Consider the following 17,649-nt stretch of genomic DNA (forward strand, 5'->3'; position numbering starts at 1 on the left):
TCGCTCACTCGGCATTTTCTTTTTGTGACTTTTATTGTCCTAAATGTTTCAGAAACCTTCGTGGTAAAGTTAACTTTCAGCTTACGGGCATTAGCACAACTGGCGTAACAAATTGAGAGTAACCTTGCAGATATCTCTAACACTATGCCTTTGTAAGATCATTTGAAAACTTCTGTAGAGCTCGAAATGAGCTACTTGTGTAAGATTATACACGTTTGTCTAAAATTGCTGTTCGATAACGCAGAATACTCTCACTTAGTAATGCATAATGAGTCAACCACATTACAGCCAAACCTATATAGTTTTTACGTACGTAATGGTGATCGAAAATTAATAATTTTAGAGTGACAAATAAATGTGTACAATCGTTCAAATGAATTGTAATGTCTACAAAGATAGAGATAAACAATAGCTTCAGTAAACGCGAGTTCATGCAATGGTTTTATCTGCCAGCACGATGTACTTATTTTAGATTCTCTGTACCTTTTTAAACGGGTGGGTATCAATTCAGCTTACTGAGGCTGACACATTTTCTGGATGCGTTAGCAGTGCTAAATCTCTTCTCACAGAAATACTGTGTCCAGTCTGTCACAAACAAGAGGTATTTAGTTCTACAGCATTTCCTGTTCAGCGATTAGCTTCCGTTAGAGACACAATCTCCGAATAGAACGCGTCATGACAGTGTTGCCTGCTGATCTGGGAATCAGCATTATGGAGTCCTTCGTTTGCTGGCTTACCGGGAAGCTGTGTGCTTGCTTGAGCAAACCCGCAGTATAATTTTCACTGCCTATCAGCGTTTGTAAACTTTTCGCTTGGAAATACACGGGAGTATAAGCAGGAGTGGCTTGCCATTCTGAAATAGCTTTCCACTTAACAGTGAGCATTCACATTCCAGTACTTCGATGTCAGCATTCAATAACATGCATGTGGCAATGGGTAAACTCTACTTCCTTTCAGGTCACAGCTTTCTTTCCTCATTACTGCAATGTGATCTCCGTTTTTTAACGTGTGTAGTTATGCATGCAGTGTCCGTATTTTACTGTCACATATGTTTCTAAATTTATTAATTTGATTATTAATTATCAGATTGTGCACAATAGAATAAGAAATGGTTACAGTTCATCAGCTATTAATAACCACGGTTAATAACTGGCACTGGACTATTACTGCTCCCGATCGATGTACCCTTTACACTTATACTGTACGTAAGTTTAATGCAGCTGAATAATGTTTAATCAAAATGAATGTATCAACATCTACATCAGATACTTAGAGAGCTTCGTGAACGCCAGAAATTTTAAATGTGGCATGTATCAATTTTTCTCATACGTTCTTTGATTTTATGTCATTTTAACGTCTGGCATGTGATGTATTGTCTACTGTTGAGTCGTCGCTGAGTAAGCGATGATCCTGTTTTTCGCGGTATTTCTGTTCTGTTGCAGTAAGTAAGCAGCTTCAGACAACATATCCATATCATGGATTGTTTGCATGTTGTGACGCAACCTTACATACAAAGATTTTGAGTAGTGAAGATGAAGGTTGGCCACCATTCCACGGATGACGGTGTGAGAATGTACAGATACGTGGGGGTATCAAAAAGTTTCCAAGCTAACACTATTTACAAGAGGGCACTTTCTTACGTATCTACGTTCAAATATTAACTGTCTTCAAAATACTCATCTTTTACAAATACTTAGGGCTCGCAGTGTTTCTGTCACTGCTGAAATGTCTCCTAGCGTCTTCTTTTCGATACGTGTCAAGCAATTTCTGCCATTCGCTCTAGAACTCCGCAGTGGTGACAAAACGGCGAATCTTTGAACTGGATCTTCAGCTTCGGGAACATGGCGAAGTTAGAGAGCTAGTCTCGTACCTTGTTGATAGCCTTTCGTACGTCTGCTTATTTCATACTGTTGCAGCGACGACAACCTGTCTCCATTACTGACAAGGCATGTTCGTGAGTGCAGGCGCTTTGTATAAGATTCACGTGTGACGCGAGGCTCAGCTATATTCGATACACAAATGTAGTCATATGGTTAATGTCTGCCAACGTTCATAAATTCTGAGCGTTTCCCAGTGTTCCTGAAGTAATGACAAGAGACAATCGGCGGTCGTCAGCCAACTGGATGGATATATCAATGGACATTTATGCTTTGAAGGAATGTTCTTCAGTATTAATACTGTTACACTCTGTTTCAACAGATATAGCAGTGGTCTAAACAGACCCTCCTTTCCTTGTCTTCATCGATGGCCTTTCACGAGAATCGTGTTTTACGTTTGCGTCCGCCATCAGGTAATGTGTTTCTAATCCAGAGATTCACGAACGTACACGCAGCACCAAGATGTTGCGTATGTCTAAAGAATTGTAGTTTTTTCAATGCAATACACATAATCATAGCACTGCCTGTATACGACAGTGGATTGTTTCGTTTTAAATTATTCGTTACACCCATTCAGTCCGTGTTGTACAGCGCTGGAGAGCATTTTCCATGTTGTTTTCAATAAAATATACATGTCATTAACACTAAAGTACCCAACTATATTAAAAGTTCGTAGAAAGACAATGTAACAAGTAATAAACTATTCCATTACTTAGTGAATTGTGTCATATAGAGAAACAGATGGATAAACTCGAAATGGTGAATCTTTGAATTACCTGGTAGGCACTAGAAGTGCAACTGATTACGTCACAACATCGATAACATCGTCTACTGGTATTCCTGACAGAAGTATCTTTTAACGTGAACGACGTACAAATTTTCGCAGTTTCCAGGATGCTCTTTTCTCCTATTCGTATCATTGCGGAATTACGATTTGCCTTTTAACGAGGCCATAGCTTGTTCTTCCGAGACTCAATGCCTTACGACTGCTTTGCACGATAAATCTCAACGGCTAGCAACCGTAACAAACTTGGCGATGAGAACAAATGTATGCAATTATCAGTTCTCTGTTTGATAATTACATCGTTATAGCGACTTAACTGCCATATTGATGAACTGAAGCACCGAGATAACAGCTAAATTGCACGTACAGCCGTGAGTGAGAGTCACGAAACCTGTAGATAAGACTTTATGACTGAAATTAGAACCTCTTTCGTAGCTTAGGGCCCGCGAAAAGAGTGTGATAGAGGTTTCATGTAGGTATTTTTCAACTACGAAGTTAACCAGGTACTGATCTGAACACGTATTTCAGCTGATACTGTAACATTTGTCTCGTAATCTTCTTTGATGATGCGGTTGCGTTCCATTCATTGCTTACAGAAAAAAAGGGGAGATAAAGTACGGTGGGATCGAAATGTAGCTCGCAGGATGTCATAGGAAATTCGAACTGTTCACATTACGGGTGGGTGTATAAATATGACATATGAGGATACAGGTATTCCTCGAACGGACATCATCTCATACAGTGCAGAAGAATGTTAGTTTCCAGTATCTAGTAACTGACCCACACCATCGTTTCCTGTAAAATTTCATTTTCTTGAAGGAAATATTCTTTTTTCAACAGCTATATTTGTAAAATAACAGCTGTGTTTATTGTCTATGAAACGAAATAATGAATGTTACAAAGTGCAAGGGACGGAGTGAATATACCAATGTGTCTATGCTAATCTGTTGACAACATTTTGAGACGTCCTCTGCGCCAATGTTGTTATGGACTCCCCTTACGTCGAGAAGCGAAGCGCAGCGTATTTCCGCACAGCATCCTCCTGTTGCTGGTAACATAATATAACAAACCAACGAGCAAACCGTAGCAAATACACTGCTTCACAAGAAATGTGGAGCACCCAGAAGAGAGAGAGAGAAAAAAAAAGCACTAAACGCTTTGAGGTTGTTTGATGTTGCTTTAGTGAGTCATATTTATAACGAACTTGGCGCTATAATCCCACTCATCCATATGACGTTACACCCACTCTGACTTGTGGACATACACTGATTCGGTTTTGAAGTGTGTCGTAAAGCCACAGTATCCTCTCCTGAGATAACCTGGCACACAAATGTAGTAAATGATGCTTGAAATCCTGGATGCTGGCACAGCGACGAAGTTGACGTCCAAGCTGGTCTCACACATATTTTATCGGAACAGACCTGGAGTCATTTGTTAGCCACAGGTCTATATCAGTACCACGCAGAGAGTTCGTAGAGACGCGTGCCATGAGTGGATGAGTAATGTCCTGTTCAAAAATGGCACTACTTAACTGTCACACGAGATGTAACACATGTGGCAGAAGATGTCAGTGAGTTAGCGTTCTGCCGTTAGATTTACCTCATTCGCAACCACCCATGACGTGAAGTCATACCCGATGGCTCCCCACACCTTTACACTGAGAGTAACACCCCTGCGCCTCTTCAAAACATTGGAAGAAAGAGACATCTTCTGAGGTAGCCACCAAACTCGTCGACAATCGTGATTCATTGAAGTGCAGAACTGCGATTCATCTACGAACAATCATCGCAGTCTCGTTCACGGCGCCACTCCAAACACACAGATGCTTCTGTTGTGGTGTTAAAACCAGCCTGCGGATGTGAAGATAGTTGCCTAGTCCAGTTGCTGACAGCCTCCGACCAATGGTGCGACGTGACAGGGAAGCTTTCAGAGAATCCGTTACTTGCTCTCGGATAACAGGCGTAGATAATGGGGGGGGGGGGGGGGGAGTGCGAAATTTTAGGTTCAGGATGGGACGATCCTCCATTGTAGTAGTCAGATATGGTGACCGGAACCTTGGCAACAACTAAACAACTATGTCTGCCCTCACGCTCCTATGCAGTCCAAATGGAGACCCACAATGGCGCTCCTTTCAAACTGTGTCAAGTGCTGATAATGGTGTCTGACATCAGTACGCAGCCTTTCAGTGTCCTTCACAGTAATGAAGCAACATGACGCTGTTCACTCCTCTTGTATTCCTTACCAGATGCGGTAACAACACTGAACACCAAAACCACTAATGCACTCTGGTGGCCATCCTACAAGCCACAGATGATGGAAACACTGAATTGTTTACATGGCCACTAGTGGTTTGTGTATGTACGAAGATACACTGACAATTAACATGCCTTAATTAATTTTCAGTTAGTGTAAAGAGATCTTAATTCTAGGAAGGAATTTTAAATATTTACGTCTGTAATAAAATACTGTACGGATAGGAATTACGGATTGTGGGAAAAATCAGAAAAGATAAGAATCATAGCGTTTGAGAAACGGTGTTACAGACGTATGCTGAAAATTAAGTGGACTGATAAGATAAAAGTTGGGATTTGCATAGAATTCGCAAGAAAAGAACTTGGCGGAAGAGCAGACAGACTTCCACTGAACTAGAGGGAGCCAAAGAAAGGAAAAGAACTGTAATTGGGAGACAGAATACATTAAGCTTATAATCAAGGACATTTCCTATCAGTGCAAGTTTGCTCAAAAGGAGCTAACGACATTTCCCCTAAGCATGAAACCAACCAGTGATCAAACAGACCGTTGGCTCATTTATATGACTCAGATAAGCCAACCTAAGAAGGATCAAATTCTCAACCTGATATTGAAAGATAATGTTTATTACAAAGTACTTTATTAAGAAGTTCATACGCAAATGTGGCTTTGTACCTATTCATTGAATTGAAAGCGGTTTGCAGTCATCAGTAGCTTTACATCAGGTATTACATGGATGTCATCAGTGTTATACAACCGTTTTCCCGAAAACAGTCCAGTAGAGTGTTTACAATTTTATCAAAGTTGTAATATTTAAGCTGCACTGAGGAAAGTGGTACCGGTACAAGTTCTTATCGGTAACCGATTAATGTAACATTATTCATTTACTTTTTCATTCGGACTTGCATGCCTTATATAAATGAAGGGACGTTGAAAGAAGATTAGAGACGATGTAGAAACAGTCGGACTGCCAGGAGAGTAAAGCAAGCTACCGCCCTTGGGATTAACAGGCCGGGAGTGGCCCAGGTCAGTGGCCAATACGACACCAGACAGCCTTCTGCAATGCCGCGCTGTGGCACCTAGGGTATCATGGCGTGACACACACTGGATTTCACATGACCGCTTAACAACCCATGGAGAGGAAGAAGGAGGAATGTATTTCAGCAGAAACTACTATTGTGCGCAAAAATAGAAAGTTGAGTTTTTCTCTGGAAAGTATAAAAAACACCACATATAAATATCTCGAAAAGGAAATGGAAACACTCAGTTTGCGGCCTTCGAAAGTGAGAGACGCCACTGGGTGTTTCGCTGCATGAAAAACAAATATTTACACAACATAATAATCGTACGGAATGGCAAAAATAAATAGACTAGAAGGCAGAGATGCCTGATTGTGCCGATGAGGACCCATCTAGTTGGTCACAGAGGAACATGGAAAGAATGTGTCTTAAATGGTAGAATGCACGTTACTGGTAAACTGGCTAGAGGATGCCCCAGGAAAGGGGACTGGCTTATTCTAAGCAGCTTTTTTACCAGTCGCTGCTTGAAAATTGGAGCCCAGCCAATCTGAATACAGCAAGGGACGCAAAACTTGGCAATGCAAGGTTACCTTTTAGTAAACATTCGATCAGAAATTACTTGGTCTTCGGGAGTCATGATCTTGGGAGTCCTTATCACCTGACATCACTTCCACCAGCATGCTACACCACCTGAGCCGATGTCTCATTAGATTTCGAGACATTTCTGACGGATTTCGTCTTTCTCACTGACGAGGCTCATTGCTGCTACCAATGACCGATTATGCGAACACTTCAGCTGCATTTAAGACATCTAACAGTATTTCAATTACATCAACCTTCACTTTGAAGACTTGCATTAAGTTTCATTGATCGGTCTGCTTTCGGTTCCAGCTGCAGGTGTAGCCTATTTGATTCTGTAATACTATCCGTCTTTTCAGTGAACATCATAACAATGGCCGTGCATCCTTATAATTGCAGTTATTTCACTTCAACAATTATTAAAACCTCCCTCTGACCACTTGTGTCAGATGAGCTAAGTTTTTATTATTTTAATATTTCCATTTTTCACCGACTCTTTCGCGAATAACTTAAGCAGAATAAAAGGAAGTGACTGTTTTGTTTCATTTTGTAGTCATTGGATCCCTAATTCAAAATTTTAAGTGTGATTAATTAACGTATGTCGGATACATGGTATATATAAATAGATAACTTCGTCCAGCCACATATCAACTTGCATCATCTTCTTGCATTCGATATCAAACCATGTGCCATATATAATATTTATTCTTTACAGCATGTCAGGAAAAAGAATAATTTGGTTGTACAGACGACATTAAGTATAACTATTCCATACGACGAAAGAAATCTAATAATTTTTATGTAGGGCTACCTGTATCCTCCCGCTGCTTCTACAGCTGTTTTTTCACACATAACATTATGGGCAAATGTCGTGCAAAAACTACGACACACAAAATAAACTGGATTCTTTCTTCAAAGGTCAGTTCAAACTCTAAAAAGCAGTTTTTGAACTGCGTTCGATCTCTATTCAAGGAACACGACAGTCCATCACTGGAGTTTTATTATAGTGAAGATTTCCTTTGACACAGTGCCTTGAACTGGCCTTACAACAGTCTTGCGGACTTCTGTGAAGGGAGAGCTGTTGAGTGGAAAATACACAAGGCAACACACAAGGTTCTTTCTTCGCTCCAATGTCGTGAATAGAGCCATCGTGCATTTTCTAACCTTAGCTGATAGCGAGATAATCCTAGGCGCAGTCGTCCCATATGTTGACGACTTACGGTTTCAAGGAACTTGCTAGCAAAACTAGAGGCCACATACACAATTTTTCTGTCTATAGTGCACCAGTAATGTGTGAAGAACAAACTAAGTATTTGTCCATACGACAATCTGTTTCTGCCGCTGACAGATACGCTACATCCCATCCTTAAATTAAGAGTAACCTCGTTCGCAGAAGCTATATATATGTAGATACGTATTCTCACCTCAATACAATAGTCTTAATAGTGATTAATAAGAGAACTCTTATAAATATGCCCTCTAAACTACCATTGCCCGCTGTGAGGTTGTAACATAGTACACACAGCTTACTGCCATTATTGGATTATCAGAAACCATGTGAAAGATGCAGTTTGAACATACGAAAGCATAACTCAGTAGGAAGGTATGCATCTAAGGTTGATTGAAGCAATTGAAATTATATTACCAGAATATTCCTTCATTCAGTTCAGTAGACAACAAGGCGAAACTTATTTGTGTTTAATCGTAATCTCGTCCCCAAAATCCTGGATAATCAGTACGTGCCTACCAGCCAACATTTATGAAAAAATTAAACCATAAAAGAAATGCAAATAAGGCCTACGCCATTTCAACCTCCTTCACCACCATAGCATCGAAAAAAAAAAGAATCAGATTGACACAGATGCAGATGTTGGTACACCAGAACATGTTGCATTACATTTTCCTCTCGATAGCAACATTTGGGGCCACGATCCTCTAAATGTGGACCTTAACTCTGCATCAGCAACCCATATACCTAGACAACTAAGTGTATTCGAAAATGAATTGCTTATGCTCCAAGCCTCTCTTATGGTTGTCCAGTTACCGACAAACTAGATGGTATTCTCAGGGTGTCCTGAAGAGAGTGGTACAGTGGACTCGGCAGCAGTCTGAATGTTAAAAACGGCCCAACGTATCCTCGCTCATCGCAAAAGTACTTGCGATCAGGTGGACGATGTTTCCAGTCTCGGTTTTCCACCTTCAGTTTGTGTCTGAGTACACTTTCGACGTCTATTGACATCATTCTGTTACGTCCTATACTTTTGTTGATGTCGGTTGCTTCGGCTCCTTCGCTTTAAATAAAACAACTGCAGCCTAAATATGTTGAGTACCTACAGGGTGTCAATTACTGAACAAAATGAAATAAAATCATGATAACTTCTGGACGATTTGCGTTAGGACGTTAAAACTGCGCTGTTGGCTGCGAGGAATATTGGAAATTAGTATGATTTGGTTTAGTGACGAAGCCCACTTTGGGCTAGGTTCGTCCACTAAAAAATTGGCGCATTTGGAGGATTGAGAATCCGAATTTCGCGATCGAGATGTCTCTTCACCCTCAACGGGCGACTGTGTGGTTGTAACACGCCCGGAAGTACAAATGGGTGGGGTACTTTAAACTGACTTCTCGTTTTGTGATCGTTGCTTTTCTTGACCGTGCGCCCTGTCCACACCACGTACCTGATAATCCCGCGGAGGTCGTATTGCCCGGCTCCACACTGCTGTTGGCTTGCCTGAAATTATCTATCGAAATATGCAAGCGGGTTTAGGGGAGCCACTCAACGTTAAAACACAACACTGTCCTATGTCTGGTATGTACATCTACATTATGAGACGATGTGGAAATCACAGGTTGCACTGTTTACACTCTAAATCGTAAATTTTTATCCCAATTAACAATCTTGATGATTAACAGTCCAAAAAGATCATGCGGACGAGCGTAAGCGTAACCGACAGGACGCGGGTGATTGTTGATGATGCGGAAGCCGAATGATCGAACGAAAGTTCTTACGCTCGTCACACACACAGATATCTGGTAATAATAGTCCTCCTTGTCACTAGTAGTGATATAACACTGTCCGAAAAGCTAATTTTTCAGTTCTCAGTTCTCACTTGTACGAGCGTGCGTGTAACCGTCGTGACGCGGCTGATTGTTGATAATGCGGAAACGCGATGGACGAACGCACGTCCTCACGCTCGCTACAAGACGCTGGCATTTGACTACACTCTTTTATGGTAACTAATTTCTACTGATTCACATCAGTTCATTCTGGGAGTCCGTACACGGCGCGGATGATTGATACTGTACGACACGCAACGAGAGGATACACAAATACGTTATCGGCGGCACTACTCATTTTTAATTACATCTTGACGCACTTTCCTCTGAATTACTTCCATATTTAACCACTTTCTTGTAGTAGCACTTGTAACAACACTTCAACCTGAATACTAACAATGCTTCTTGCATGCAGAGCTACACACTACACAACACAACAGGTTCGTGTCCCGTCCTCGGCTCACTACAGACGCGGCTGGCCGCAAAGATACTCCACAACAAAGCCAGCGATATGACAATACGCTAACATGGTGTCCAGTCTCGGAGTAATCAGTACGAAATTCCTTGATGGCACGGTGACTACCAAACGGTACGTGACGGTTTTGGAAGATGATTTCACCTCCATTATCCAAAGTGACCCAGATTTCGACAAGGAGCGACCGCATTTTGGCTCCGGGGTACCCAGAGGCCACTGTCATGGGCCTCGATTGTCTGACATATTCTCCGGATCTGAACATATGCGACTCCTCTTTGTGGGGCTATATTAAAGACAAGGTGTACAGTAATAACCTCAAAACCATTGCTGTTCTGAAAACAGCCATTCAGACGTTCAATAGCAGCATCGATCTTCCGACACTGCAGCGGGTCATGCAGAATTTCGATATTGGTCTTCGCCACATCATCGCCAATGATGGCATGTATATCTAATATGTCGTAACCTAAATCCTAGTATATCTAGCGACTTATACATCTTGAATAAAGTATGTGCACACCGTAGTTTTTAACTAAATTTTTTTTCATATTATTCAATAATTGTCTCCTGTATATTTAAGAGATGTTTCATGTCACCTTCTATCTCATGTATACGTGTTTCTATTTTATTTATTTATTGTATCGTTTGTTGGTATAGGTGGTCTTAGTTGAAGAACTTTTTTCTGTAAACTGCGTATCTTGCTAATACTGCTCACTCGTAACTTTAGAGGCAAGCATTTACTTTTTCTGATTTCATGTCATTGATGTCAGCTGTAAGAAGTAAGTAAGGCACGTTGCTTATCTGGTTTGCATATCCGGAAACTGAATAAATGTCTTCCTACATGGTGCCACAGTTTAAATTCTTAGAATTCTCACAAAACCATAGGGATACTTTCAGGAATTAGCATACCTTAGAAATAAGCATAAATTGAAAGAAATTAATGTGTTTTTATTCAAGTTAAACTATCAACAGAAAACACGCATATTGAAGTCGAGTTTCAATTTAGAGTTAATTCGGAAAATGTTCAAGGAGTTTACAGGAATTCAGAAGGGTAAAGGGTGAGTTAGAGGGGTCACTTGCCACCTGATGGAATCTGGGGGCATTATATAACATTCATTTCTTGAAACGACTGAGAATCTATTACCACAGCATCAACGTTCCTGACCTAGAGGGAAAGTACTAGTTCCTATGCTTGCACAATATTGTGTCAAACGCGGTGACAGGGGTCAATTGTAGCCCGTTAAAAATAGATACTAAGGTCCAGTCTGGGAGTAGCTTCAGGAAGTCTCTGATATTCCGCTAATTGACTGCTTGTCCAGGGCTACACTTGACCAAACTCGCTCACAAAATGCAGTTTTCAAGACACACCTTGTCCAGCTTTAGCTATGAAAGTTAACTTGAAATAATAGAAGTCATGAAAACAATGCTCTGTGTCCATTATCATGACCAGCTGTGAATGTTTTATGACAAACTAGTTTTGCATAATGCATCAAAGATGAGTAAGCGTTTTTTAAAGTTGGCAGCCAATTTCTACATTCTGAGAAGTATTACCGCGTCATTTTTTGTTGGTTCTTTTTGTTGCAATCCAGCATGGTTTTTTCAGTCATTATGAGTATTTTATTTTTTCAGTTTTAGAATTTTAACTGTGAGTCTCAACTTAAAGTTCTACATATAGCAGTGAAAATATTTTTCTGAAATATTCATTCAGTACCCTGCATTTAATCAGATGTAATTTCAGACGGATGTAACAAGAAGCTGGCATTCATATTGGTATTAATAACATAAAAATATGTATTTTTCTTGTATTAATGAGCTACCGTATACTTACTGTTGAAATACCTTCAATAAAACTTTTAGTGGATGCTTGTCAGACTATTGAGATACAATAAGTCCTTCCTGTCAAGTTTGATACTTGAGGCATATTACAGTCTCAAAATCACAGAACATATTTTACCGATAACGATAATTTTAGCATCTTCCGACGTACTGGTCAAAGTTCTGCGATGCTCACGAAAGCATGATTGCGAGCGTAGTTTTATTTTTTGATTTGAGTTTTTTTCTTACTTCTGTGATTTTATTTTAAATTTGTGAGGAAATATACTGTAAATGCAATCTTTTCAGTCTGTCGATCGCTGTTTTTATTACTTCAAATTGGCCGGATATGGACACTGTCATCCAGTTTCAGTACTGCGAGTAAATATGAAAATAAGGGAGCGAAAACTGTTTCTGTCGAATTACAGCATAAACGTTCTATAAGGTACCATTTCTCGTAAGCACAGAGTAATCAGTCCGAACGGAACTATCAGCTTCACTGTCAAATATTTAAGCAATGATTGTATGCCTTCGATCGGTATTAAAATTAAAAAAGAAATTTCATTGACATATAAAGCCTGTTGGGTTTTACAATTCTCCGCGTATTAACGGATTTTAAAATGTAATCTCTATATAATTTACACATAAAAATCACGGAGTATTAAACATAAATAATTACAGAGCGTTTCTTATGTTGACAAACATATTTTATGAAGGGACAGTACAATTAAAAATGATTTAAGAACATGTCTTCTGTCCTCAATTAATCAATCATGGAAAGAGGTACGCAAATATCAGGGCGCAAGTGGCATCACGCTGAGGCTTTCCGTGTCAGATAAAAACGACGCTCTTAAAAAAATTAATATTGTTTAAAGTGTCTGAAGATGAGTGACACTGGCCGAAACCCTTAACTTTGAAATTATAAAAACTAGTAACGGACATACAGAAAATGAGTCCGTTTTATATAAATAACAATTTCAGGGAACTCCCTTTGACAAGTATGTCCAGTTCAGATCAAACGCATTTTAATGTCAGAGTAATAAAATTGCCATACGACAGAAATTTACTGACGTTGCATGCGACTGTCTTGTGCAGCGACGGAAGAGGTCACGGAAAATGACGCTCTGTGTAAGCTGCAGTACTGTTGCACCTCAGAGCGACGCTGAGGGCTGTGTGTGACGCAGGCAAGCCGGAGCCGCGCGTGCGCTGGCTGCTGGACGGAGAGGTGCTGGACGCGGACGTCGAGCAGAACGTGGGTGACGTCATCGAGAACCGCGTGTCGTTCCGAGGCGTGGCGCGCCGCCACCTGGGCGCCGTGTTCGCCTGCCGCGCCAACAACACGCCGCTCACCGAGCCGCGCGAGGCGGCGCTGCAGCTCGACCTGCTGCGTGAGTACTGCACCACCTACTGCTCGTATTCCAGAGGCACGAGCAGTTCAAATAAAAGTGTGCTAGCTGCATGACCGCGCTATCAGGAATATGATGCAAAGTGTCCCTCTTGCAACGTATTTGTAACAGTGATCGCTTTGTCGAAAGGTATTGCCGCTTCTGTACCTATCTCCATAGCCTCTTCAAATTACTGAAGGAGAGTACTTTCCATTCTACCAACTATTAGGTTTCTTCCCTTCCATTAGCACATGCAGTGAGGCTCTTAAAGGAATCCGTGTATAATCTTATCTTCACAAACTGTACGAGAATGTCGCGTATGGGTTGCGAGTATATCTCTAATTCCTTTATTGTTAACTTCAAATAGCTTCTTTAGGCGAGATAGCCTGCGAGATCAAGTTCTGCGGAATTTGCATGGCAATCTCTCAAGCGTCAAATGTGACCGCGTTCATTCATGGTGTCGTTCTTTCTGTACATTTAGTATCTCTTGTCATCCCGTTGGTTCGCACATACTTGAATAACATTCTAGGGTGGATCGTACCATAGTTTTAAAAGCTATCTCTTTCGTGAACTGTATTTTTCCAGTAACCAACCAATAAGACCAAGAATGCCACTTGATTTACTTGCCACTGAGTTTGATCATTCTATCTCACATCCTCATAAACTTTAAAACTAAGTATTTGTGTGAGTTAATTGGTTACCTTTAAGACTCACTGGTATTTTAGTCATGAGATAATACATTTCTGAGTTTTGTAGAACTAGCAGTTTTACATTTCATTTAAGGCAAATTGACAATATTCGCAGCACTCACAAATCTTATTCATATCATGATGGAATGTAAGCTACTACGATTATTATATTCAGTACTGCCCGAGATGTTAACATATGGTACAATCCACCTCTCAGCAGGAAAAAGGCGTTCTTTTGTAATGGTTTCCAAAACTACTTAAGTCGTCATGAATCGCAATTGTGGAGGTCACAGAAAATTAATGGAATGTTGCAAATTATGTTTAGAAACGTAAACGCTAAATTTTAATTTATTTAACAGATGTTGTACATAATACTCACCCCTTCCTCGGAGTGATTGACTGTTTTTATATTTAACGGAAGAGCAGTTTCCATTTTTGTCTGCAGACATCAGTGTCTAATCAATCTCAATTATTTAACACTCCTTCGGACTTCATTCTCATACTGTTGAAGAAGTATGAAAAATGCCACCTCGTGTACTATGACAGGTTCCTCTGGAAGCTCAGTATAATATCAGTGCGTGTTGCTTATAAAATGAGAAGAAGAAAAGCGCTCGTACAATTATAATAAACGCATAGGTCAGCATGTCACTGAATGAACGCTAAGGCATTAAACAGGGAAAGAAAGCAGACGTTGTTCATATTTTATAAGTATCACCGAATGCTTTCTCTGTACTTACTAAATTATGGGCTAGGTACGTCACTTGATGCATCTTCATTCTCTACTGTGCAGAATGTACAATACTGCTATGTCAAATGTTCCATTTATATTGTAATACAATACCTAAGACGCGAGTTCTGCCAGTGAACACTTGAAACCTTCCTACCAACATAATCAAAGAGACCTTGATGATTTGTAAATGTGTCTGTCGATAGTATCATCACGTACTATGCAGCTCCTGTAAGAATACCAGACTCTGCTACGTAACTACCTGATATGATTGTTCCCATCAATAGCACGAGCGGTGCGCTGTACTCAAGAAGATTTAATTTATTCTCACAGCCATAGGTTGACATTTCGCTTCATGTACGTTATATAGCATTCCTGGTGGACGTTGGAATAAAATTCAGATTCTGCAAGCCTGTAGTTCAATCTGGCACAATGCCAATATATGTGAAGATTAAATGTTGAGCTAATGAAGATTTGTGACTCCTTGTGAACAAATATTAGTAGAGGGAGATATTAACTGGTAATTTCCTCAAGAGTCGGAAAAAAATACTACCAACTTCTACAACCGCTATGTAAATTATTCAGAAAAACATCTTTAATTGTAATATTTTTGTTACTATTCGATATGTTTGGAATAATTACGAACATCTTCTAAATAATCCTTTCTTTCTGGTATAGGTTCGAGCCCGTACTTCTCTTGAAACAGAGATTATATTCTGCGGCTGACAACGCCAGTTATATAGAAGGAAGCTCGCGCTGCTACTATGTCGTGCACTCACAGGGGTGTTACGAATAACTGTGGCTCAGATAACCCAGCATACGAATACTTCACAAGTGACAATCACACAGAATAACAAAACCAATTGTTAATTTCGACATTATACACCAAATACGTTTAATCATACAGATTATCCTACGTTAGCTATTAACATCGTTAGTGAATGTGAGTGGGATTGAAGTAGACGTTTAGGTACTTCCGCAGCGCGCTTTTAATAAACTAAAAAATGTTATTTCCAATTTTGTTACTAATTAACAAGTCCATTTAACATTAATTTTTTTTACTCTTTTAGAGCTAAAACATTAATTCACGGTAAATGAAATCGTTATTTAAACAACTTTTCAGACTATGTAGGCTGAAGACATGATTTTTTAAAGCAAGTCTAAAATTATAATACTTAGTCAGCGTGACAATGGTATTTATTGCTATAAACTGATGAGGACATTTCCCAGTTTTAATTGTTACTCATATGGGAATGAGTAAGAGCCACGAACTGTTCAACTAATCTATGACTGGCTCTGTAACTCCATACGTTACTCCGAAGATTCGATCTTGCCTGAAAAACGTTGTAATATAATTATTTCTGGCTTAGAAGTTAATTATCATCTGTGCTTCTTCAAGTTAGATGGTAGTGCAGAGGGGTCGCAGGGGACAAAACATGAAAATTCTCGTAAGGATCCACTTATCACTTTGCGCGCAGCTACGTCGTTCTCAATTCGAGGAGCAATCACATGAGTAAAATTTTCAAACTAGCTTAATTTCTGCCCTGTGTTACCGAAACTTGTAATAGAATAATATTTCACTCATTAACATATAATCGATATTTCAAATATCTCTTAAATCCGCCGGCCTGTGTGGCCGTGCGGTTCTAGGCGCTTCAGTCTGGAACCGCGTGACCGCTACGGTCGCAGGTTCGAATCCTGCCTCGGGCATGGATGTGTGTGATGTCCTTAGGTTAGTTAGGTTTAAATAGTTCTAAGTTCAAGGGGACTGATGACCTGAGATGTTAAGTCCCATAGTGCTCAGAGCCATTTGAACCATCTTAATCCTTAGAAGCGTGGAAATAATGTCTGCAAGTACGTAGCGTGGAAGTATAGAAATATGAAAAGGGAAGTTATAGCTTAACATCAGGGTTACAAGGTCGGATTATGGAAGAAAGTAAAGGAAACGAGTCGTGTCTTTCAGAAACGAACTATCTCGGCTTTTAGTTTAAGCTAATTAGAAAATCGAAATTTGGATGGGCCACAGATATTGGATCCATCGTCTTATTGACTATGAGTCCAGTTTGTAACCACAGCACCGCCTCTCTCCGTCTCATAAATGTATGGGAAAAAATTCTCAGAAAAATGGAAACGATGTATACTTCTTTTCTTATCATGCAGGATTTACAAATTGATGATACGTGCTAAAGTACTGTCACAAACTCGAGATCAGCTACCAGATATGTATACCGCAATGGAAACAACAAGTGTGTCTTATACTAGAATCATGTTCGTCCCCGAGGAAGAAAAGAGCTGTAAAAGGTTCATTCACATGATGCCAGTTCTCTACAGTTATACGAAGCCTTTATCACTTTTACCCGCGTGATGACACATACTATTGTGCTGATGTGAATTCTGCAGTTGAGTTGATTACCGTATAAGTCGAAAGTGCCTATTATCTGGGTAAATGGTAATAAAGAGAACAAAGAGTGCACTGCCATAGGGATGTCAACTCAGCTTCGTGTATTTCCAGTTCTAGCATCTCAGACTCAAATCTTCGACCTTCTTTCACAAAGTGCAGGGGATGCCGTCAGTCCTACGAAGCAGAAAACCTGTCTTCAGGGACGGGTACAACCACCAAGTGGCAGTACTCAAATGTAGAAACGTTAGACTTCACGCAAGTGTTTTTCATCAATAGTCTACAGCGTTAACATCGCTATCCATTTGCTTCCGAACAGTACGATTTGTGGAATGTGAACTGTTACATGACAGAAGATCATGTCAGAGGTCAATGACATTGGAAAATTTACAGCTTCTATAACGGAAATGGACAATATCCATTATCAGATATTCTCTCCGCACCGACGCAACCAAAGCTTCACAAACTTGTTCCTATGTTTATGTTTCGATACCGATTGTCACTTTTTATTGATATTTATGTATGGATGCAAAAGACAGTTCATTAGCATTCATTAATATAGTGTTATTGGATAATGCATTCCACTGTTTTAATTATGGTAT

General features: G+C 40.0%; 1 protein-coding gene across 1 annotated transcript in view; it reads left to right on the forward strand.

Moving 5' to 3' along the window:
- Positions 1 to 17,649, forward strand: part of LOC126419775 (nephrin-like) — a gene marked incomplete at its 3' end in the record, with an annotated part of 483,228 nt that overhangs the window by 343,138 nt on the left and 122,441 nt on the right. The window contains exon 5 of the mRNA XM_050086987.1: positions 13,033 to 13,236. Coding sequence (XP_049942944.1) covers positions 13,033 to 13,236 — 204 coding nt within the window. The remainder of the gene's footprint in view (positions 1 to 13,032; positions 13,237 to 17,649) is intronic.

This window comes from Schistocerca serialis, chromosome 1 (genome assembly GCF_023864345.2).
Source record: "Schistocerca serialis cubense isolate TAMUIC-IGC-003099 chromosome 1, iqSchSeri2.2, whole genome shotgun sequence".
Classification (NCBI taxonomy): Eukaryota; Metazoa; Arthropoda; class Insecta; order Orthoptera; family Acrididae; genus Schistocerca; species Schistocerca serialis.